Source organism: Drepanopeziza brunnea (assembly GCF_022702325.1).
Source record: "Drepanopeziza brunnea f. sp. 'multigermtubi' strain 214-2 chromosome Unknown ctg6, whole genome shotgun sequence".
Taxonomy (NCBI): domain Eukaryota; kingdom Fungi; phylum Ascomycota; class Leotiomycetes; order Helotiales; family Drepanopezizaceae; genus Drepanopeziza; species Drepanopeziza brunnea.
In genome coordinates, this window is record NW_027094069.1 from 1,714,205 (window position 1) to 1,722,773 (window position 8,569).

Here is an 8,569-nt window from a genome sequence, read left to right on the forward strand (position 1 = left end):
AATTCATCTCTACAGTAGTAAGTAAAGGTAAGTAGTGCTGGTATCACCTAAGGGGTGGTGCACACACAGCTTGAGACTCGATACGAATACTTATTATTTAGCAGGTGTTGCATTCGTAGTGTTGGTAAGTCCAAGGAGAGGGGAGCTATTCTACCGGTAGGTGAGTGGGAAGTGGTACCGGTACCGTAGTACGGTAGTACGGTACCTAGTGGTGGTGCCAGGAGTGCACGGGCCACTAACTCCGATACCGAGTCCTTAACTCCGGCTCCTTCCATTCCCCAGTTCAGCATTCCCACAGTAAGGAAGGTCAAGCCGCGCGGTAAGCGAGCGAACGAGTGAGTGAGTGAGTGAGTGGAAAGCTCCACGAGTCAAGTTAGTGTGGTGAGAATTTCCGGTTTGGGAATTTGGGATAGAGAGAGAGAGAGAGAGACGTCAGAGTCTGCTGAGGGAGGCAGATATTTCAGAGGCAGGTTGGTTTTCCGTTTCGCTTCTTGGGGTGGAGCTGTGCACTGGATTTCGTGAGCGTAGATCCGTCTTGTTCATCGGTTCATTTATTTATTTATTTTATTTATTCATTTATTTATTAATGTCCACAACTTATCATAGCACGCTCGCCTCGAGCTGTACGAGGGTAGCTCCCCCGACCCTGTCACCTATCTACGTACATAGTAGTACTTCGCTCGATTCAATGCCATCCCCGTAATCCAACTCAGATCAGATTAACAATTAACAATCAGCATTCAATTTATCGGAAATTCCGTCCATTCCCCATCCGCCCACCCTCCTTCCTGTCCCAGAGGCAGCTGGAGGGCTACTGCCGGGTCTATCCTCTGGATCATGACCGGCGCTCCCTCTCCCCGTGCGTGCCTCTGGTGTAGCAACTGCTGGACCGTTGTGCATACTGCCCTGTACCTCTCTTCGACACCGACCCAGGAAAGTCCAAGTTCGCGCTCAGCGATACCCCGAAACTCCCGGTTTTGTAACCAGCCACCAATCTCCGGGAGCAATTCATCGCATTCGCGAACCATGTCCCACATCATCTGGTTCGTGATCACTTCAGCCCTCGCTCGTTCTTCCAGCCGCTCTATTTCAAGCTTCTTCTTCTGCCGGGACTTCGTCGCTGCCCCGCGGTTGCGCTCGAGTTGATTAGTGCGTTTGGCATCTTCCTCTGATGCCGTTTGCGGCTTCTTCCTCTCTCGCTTTCTCTTCTGCGCGCGTACCACAACAGGGGCGGCGTCCGGGCCCGGTCGAGTCATCTGGGTGGCCTGAGGGAACTCGCGGTTGGTCTGTCTTGCATTTTGAATTCGGTTTCGGCCTTGATTCTGGTCTACTTCGAATTCTGCCGGCTGGAATGGCTGTTGATGGGCCTGGGAAGCGTGCAAAGCGTGCGGGGCTGCGCCAAACTTACCAGCTGCTCTACTCGCTGTGGAGGGTGGTGGAGGTTGCTGCTGATAAGCTTGGTAATCGTAGAATGCATGCGGAACGTTGCCAAACGGACCAGCCGCCATATTTGACATGGCAGGTGGTAAGAGTTGCTGCTGATGAGCCTGGGCGTAGAAAGCCTGCATGTTGTTGCTAAACGAACCAGCCGCCATGTGTGCAGTGGCAGGTGGGAAAGGTTGCTGCTGAAAAGCCTGGCAATCGTGGAAGGCTTGCGGACCATTGTCAAACGGGGCAGCCGCCATGTCCGCTGCGGCTGGCGTGTCTGCAAATAAGATGTCTGTAGACTCCAGGCAATTTGGACTGTCGGAGCTAAAGGTTAACATCGGCGTTGGTTCATCTTCCGTCAAGGTCTCCTCGATGGCGGGACTAGTCGAAACTTGTGGGCCGAGATGAGTCATGTCGCCAGCAGCAAGCATGTTTTTGTTGCTGGAGTAGTAAGGACACTCCTGGCTGTAGGTTCCGGTGAAGAACATGGCGGGATCGAGTATATTGCTGGCGTCAGACTCGGAGTTGACGGAGAGCTGAGAGTTGTCGAGGTTGAAGGTGTCGAAGCCCGTTTCATGGATGACTCTGTCACTCATGGGCATGATTGCACGATCTCGGTAAGGATTGATTGCAATGGTCGAATATGTGTCGGTGGTTGCGGGCGATGATGCAGGGTTCTCAGGGGCGGAAGGCAGAGCAAGAGGAAGAAGAGATGCCCCGCTGATATATCAGCAGTTGGATGCGTGGAGCGTGTTCAGCACTTAGAGAATTGGTCTCGAAAGAGAGCTGCTCCAGACCTGATTCGAGACTTGTGAGGTGCAGGGACAGAGGAGCACCGGAGCTACCGAAGATCAATGATTATCTGGGGGGGGCAAACGAAGCCTCAGGCTCAGCTAAAGGGCAAACAGTCGACCGATTTCCTGTCGAAGTACGGGCGGACCCGTCTTCGAGGGGAGGGGGGCTCAATTGGTGCGCTGGAGACCGATTGGGTTTCATGGAATCATTGTTTTGGAAAAGCTCGTTGGGGCTTGGTGTTGTGGTGTTGTGGTGGTTGTTATGTTGCTGTGTGTTGCTGTGTTTATTTTTCGACCAACTTGCCCTTCCAATCCCTTCCACTGGAGACTAGCGGGGGTCCCAGGGTCCTCTAATTCTCGATGAGTTCTCGAGCCCTTACCTTCTTCGCTGATCGACTGTTTGTGGTCCTGGTCCGAGGCCGGTGGTGCAACTTTTAAGCGCGAGGTACGGGGGGGGTGGAAGGGCAAGCAAAGCACAAATATCGCATGGCACCAACCACCAACCAGTATGATGGAATGGATGGAATGGATGGAATGGAAGGAATAGGATTGGAATTCTGGGGATGAAATGAAGAGGTGGATGGCGGCGTTGACGACCTGCGACTCACTACCAACACCGATGTGGAAGTGAATTGGTTGTATTGGTGGGTGATGGGTTGATGGGTGATGGGTGATGGTTGACAGGAAAGTTTAGACTTTGAACTTCGATGTCCGGGGAAGCTAGGAGGTCGGAGAAAGCTCCATTCCCCCCTGCTAGCGGCGCTTGGCGGGGGAAGCGATGGCACTTATTATGTTTACGTATATATGGATATTTATCTATGTCTCTATGTATATATACCTCTCTATTTATATGTATATGTATACACAGATATTTCCCTCTCCCTCTCCGACTACGACAAGTTTGCCACGAGATTCATCAGCATCACCCTCACGATCAGGTTTGTTGCCATTACCATCACCACGATCATGGTCATTGCCACCGCCACTGCCCTTCCTACTGCCTCCATTTCCTGTTTATCTCCGATGGCATCTGCATCTGTACCACATACAACACCCGCTCCAACCAGCTTGATCGTTGGGATCCGGAAATATGAAGGGCAATTTCAGACGAGCTCGTCGATCTCGCTGCATCCAACCTGACAGCCCAACAAACAGACGGACACACACAGACCACAGACCACAGACCACAGACCACGGACCACGGACCACGGACCACCACCAAGTCCCCACAAGCTTTCTTTCCGCCACCGATCGACAAATTCAATTCAGAAACATGGCATTTTCAAGAATTCCATGTCAGGGGTCAGGAACGGGAATCCAATCCATAACCTGCTGCTACAGTCCCCATCTCAGTCCCGTCGAAAAAGCCCACTGCCCAGAGCCAGCCAGATAATCAAAGAAGAGAAAGAAAAGGGAACAAAAAAAAAAAAAAAAACAACAACAAACAACTTTGGTGTCAATAATTGCGAGACTTATCAACCAAAAGGAGCAGCAAGGAGGTACTTCCGTACCCATTCTCATCTCATATCATCTCATTTCATCTCATTTCATCTCATCTCATCTCATCCCAACCCTCTTTTTCCTAGACACCGACCGGGAAATCCCCATTACAGTCTGGACGATCGAACGCAAGGGAGCAAAGAGTGAGACGTGCGGGAAGTTTCTCCGCGCAGACCACATCCCATGCAAGAAGCCGCCGCCCAGAGTACTTCTAAGTATGAGACGAAGGCAAGGGGAGTGGGAGAGGGGAAGTGGGACACCCGGAAACCCCTCCGGAGATATTTCAACTACCTACCCACTTATCTACGTACCAACTTCTATATCTAGATAAACACGGACGTACAGCGGCTATCTTTTGTCCCCGCTTTTCTACATTTGCAATGGTCCCCAGCAACGTCTTTCTTGATCGAGCAGCTTTCTACGGAAATACCTAGCTTACGGAGCCTCTCTCTTCGGGACGTGAAATGCTACCACATGATATCAAGTTTGGGCTCCATACTCCTCTCGCTTTTAACTACCTAGAGACAAAAGATCACCGCTGACCTCTGTAGATAGATATAATGTTACACGAGACCGTCAAAAGTCTTCATTAATAGTCAAGTCAGAGGTACATAATTTCCTGTGTGCATACCTGCCCCAACGCCAAAACCAGCCCAAAAGCTTAAAATTAAACTAAACGTGCGTCTCGACCGCGCAGGGGAAGAAATTTGAAAAGCTGAGACGACAGACATGTTGAACATGGCGACGGTTCTATCTGCTTACCTACTCGGTTACTGTATCAACAACAACAACAACAACAACAACAACAACAACAACAACAACTTGACCTCTGCTGCTCTGCTCTACTCTGCAACATATTCTACAACCGAGACCGCATGCATAATTTCGAAATGGCGCAGATCTCCTCAGGTTCTTGGAATCTCAGACTTATAAGCAAAAAATGCACTCACGTACTTGATACATTCAAGAAACACATATTCCCGGTCCTTCTCTCTTCCTCTCTCCCACTCCCTCCCACTTCCCCAGATTCCCTCACCATTAGTGTTTAACATTGATTTACACCGAACCCTTATACATATACATCCCTCGCCACCAACTTCCCAACGAGGAGATATTACCCTATCCGACCCAACCCAACCCGTCCTATCCCGACCTATCCCGACCTTTCCCGACCTTTCCCGACCTATCCCGATCCGAAATCGAAGGCCAATCGAATCGAATCGAATCGAATCGAATTTGACCCGTCCTGTCCAGAGGCGCGGCGGCGGCGGCACCACCACTACCAGAAAACCCCTCCCCTCACGCCACCTCCACCTCCACCTCCACATGCTTTCGTTCACACAGCATCTCGTTCATACAGCAGAAGTCTCACTCTGTAGTATTCAGAGCCGGAAAATCCAAAAGAGAAAAACCAGAAGAGGCCCGTGAGCTAGCTGCACTGAGCTGAGCTGAGCTGAGCCCCCCGCCCCCAAAAAAATCGTCCCGGGTCTTCAGCCTTGCCTTACTTATTTACTATGATTAGCGCAAGGGCTATAGCTGTACAGTAGTTGTAGCTGCCGATCTGATCTGATCTGCCCTACCCTACCCTGCCCTCATTCATTCATTCATTCATCCATTCATGCCTCATGCCCTATAGGGCTCATGTTACCGAACGAAGGGGAGAAGGTGGATTATGATCTTGGCTAGCACCGACAGCAAAGACCATGAACTAGAACGGATCGTCGGTTACCTTGAATTTACTCTGTAAAAAATCCCGCCGAGTCGGCACCACCAACGCGGAACAGTACTGTAACGGTATAATCGTCGGTTACCTTGAATTTCATTTGTGAAAAATCCCACCACGTCGGCACCACCAACGCGGGACAGTAACGGTATACCACTTATCAAACACAACTATCAATATATACATATATATATTAAAAAAATGAAATATTTTACATGCTCCGAAAACTTTGCTTCACAAAGGTGAAGTAAGAATATAAAGATTGCATTCATTTGCCGGTGACCTAATATCTCAGAAACGTACTGAAAATACAGCTTAAAAACCGTCCCAAACAATTCATTTTTTTTACTCTGTCTGCTTCGAATATCTTGATATCCACAACTTTAATAATAATAAAAAATACGTCTTATAGATCGCGAGAAAAAAAAGAAAAAAAAACCAATCTATTACAGAAGTCTCATTCTCATATTTCTCGCTCATCCCACCCTACCTTACCTACCTACCTACCTGAGTTGTTTACATACATACATAGCAATTCTAATCTACCGGTATACGCACCAACAAAATCGAAAAAGTACATACTTATCAATCACAAGTACTATTTCTTACTACCACCTTCACCTAGCGCGAGAAAGGCATAAGAACAATTTGTTATGTAGAATTTGATTAGTTGGTTAATCGTCGGCTCGCTTAGGTGGGCGCTCCTTACAGCCTTTCAGTCTTAGTCGGTACAGTCAGTATAAGCGATTGCGGATCGGAAGCGAGTGCGGATTTTTCGAGGGTATGAGAAATGCTTTTATACTATAGCGATGATCATTATAATAAATTAATTGATTACAATGATAATTAAATGTTTCGAGAAAAGGTATACTCGTAGATTAATTATTTATATAACTATTTTCGAGCCGACGATTAAATATCAAGCTCGATACGGTGGTGCGTGCATCTTCCTATTTGAAAAATAATTACGATGTAATAGTAGGTTGGTCTTTTATTCATGATGAAAGGGCAAATTTTACTGTCCCGCCTCGGTGGTGCCTATTTGCTACAGCAAGTCGGTCAATTCTTTCGAATTAAATTTATGGTAACCAACGATTAGAAGGGAAATAGATATATATATGTACGTATCAATTATTGAAAATTTCGGGCATAAGTATATAATTGCTGCAATATGTTCAACATACAATCTACATCTAAAATCTAAAACACGATTATCATTAATCACTCATTGGAAGCCATAACAGGTCCGTCCCCCTTGGTATGTATATGTACCAGCAATCACATCAATCCGGCCACGAGCAATCCTCCCAAACTCATCCACCACACACTCATCACCAACCGCCTCCCAGCATCCCCAGTAATGCTTTCCCCCGAACTACCCGTCGCCCTCGGCATTGGAGAGCCGTTGCGGTCCGCTGTAGGCGTCACCCCCGCACCGAGATCTGGTAGATCAGGAAAGGGTCCGCTGCTATCAGTGCTACTGACGTTTACCAGAAAGCAATCGGCATCGTATCGATAGGGATTGATCAAGTTAGGACCCGTGATGTTGTCGTAAGCGAGTCTGACAAGCGAGTCCTGGCTGGTGTCGTATCGCGGCCATCCGTAAGTCGTGAGCCCGTTCGCGGGATCTTTGGCGAAAGCTGCCCAGGCGCCACGCATATAGTTCCCAATGCTGACCTGCTCGGGAGTAGCAGGAATGCTATTTGGCGCCGTGTTGAATAGCATCGGTACCTCGGCCGCGTGCCAGGCTCCTGCCTCACTCGTAATCGCTAAGTTGGGGAAGACGCCGAAGTAGCGGTATCGCCATGTCGGAACGTCTGCTGCGACAGACAAATTTGCGCGGATGCCAGTGGGGCAGGTGAAGGCTTGGAGGTTGAACGTGGCCCAGAAGCTGTCTGAGAAAGTAACTCCTCTCAGAGCGAATTGTGTGCGGAATAGTCCCGCCTCGTAGTTGTTACTACCAATCAACATCGGGACCTTGGCTGGTGTACGTGATCGGTAATCGGAAAAGACAATGGTATCGTCTACGGTTGGCCCAAAGGACCCTAGGATTGAAGCGGTACCATTCAATGCTGGGACCGCGTTGAGAATTGCGTTGTAGTCCTGTTTGCGCATGCAGGACAGGACAGCTGCAGAGTCTGAAGTAGAGTCTCCACATCCAAGAGAACTACTTGTGTTGTACCAAGCCGATGCTGTGAAGCTGGCAGAGTTTGGAAGCCCCCAACCAATGACGTTCCCACTCTCGGGAATGAAACCTGCCGCGATAGGGTCCTTTGTCCAGGCATAAGAGTAAACGTCAATGGCAGCTGCTCCAGCGGATTGCCCGAAAAGAGTAATTCTCGAGGGATCTCCACCAAATTGCTCAATGTTGTCTCTCACCCATTCAACGGCAAGCCTCTGATCCAAAAGTGCCACATTGGGCGTTGCGGAAGAGCCTCCAGGGAATCCAAGGATACTCAGCCGGTAACTGTACATTATTAGCTATGGAGCTATGGGTGTTGTTTGCGGCAACTCACTTCAAGGATACAACCACAACATCTTCCTGCCCAGCAATATTTGCACCATTGTAACCAGGAATTGAGGAACTGCCCGAGCTGAATCCACCACCGTAGAGCCAGACCAGAACTGCTTTCTTCGCATCGCCGCTTTGTGGTTTCGTCCAAACGTTTAAATATAGACAATCTTCATTATATGTAGCCCCATTGTCGGTCAAGACTGCGAAGGTCAATAACCCAGCACTCGTCAAATTCGCCGCTTCGCGTGCTTGAGCGGTAGGCACCGAGTCATTAGATTGCTTGACGGGACAAGAAGGTCCCTTCGCAGACGTATTAGCTTGTGATTGTTATGCGCGGTGGCCGCGACTTACGAAAGAGGTTCCATTGATGGAGCTGTTGCCGGTGAACTTGACGGGAGCCGCAAATCTCAACTCTCCAATTGGTGCCTGTCCGTATTGTATTCCCAAATACTCCGAGACCTCTGTATTGTTCGCTGCAGCTTGCCCAGAGATCGATCCACTGCTTGTGTGCACTGTTTGTCCAACGACCCAGTCCGACTTTCGTTGCTCGAGGGCAAAGCCATGGACACCCAGTCCAGTCGCGAGAGCCACAAGGATCGAGGACTTCAT

The 8,569-nt window shown here is 49.1% G+C and overlaps 2 protein-coding genes across 2 annotated transcripts; both read right to left on the reverse strand.

The window, feature by feature from the left end:
• Window positions 1-740: 740 nt before the first annotated feature.
• Window positions 741-2,030, reverse strand: L3040_004323 (uncharacterized protein; the record flags this gene model as incomplete). The annotated part of the gene is made up of 1 exon (XM_007288899.2): window positions 741-2,030. One exon carries the CDS (start codon window positions 2,028-2,030, stop codon window positions 741-743), a length of 1,290 nt encoding a protein of 429 aa, XP_007288961.2.
• A 4,693-nt stretch (window positions 2,031-6,723) lies between these two features.
• On the reverse strand, window positions 6,724-8,569 carry L3040_004324 (uncharacterized protein; the record flags this gene model as incomplete). The annotated part of the gene is made up of 3 exons (XM_007288897.1): window positions 6,724-7,912; window positions 7,962-8,260; window positions 8,312-8,569. 3 exons carry the CDS (start codon window positions 8,567-8,569, stop codon window positions 6,724-6,726), a joined length of 1,746 nt encoding a protein of 581 aa, XP_007288959.1.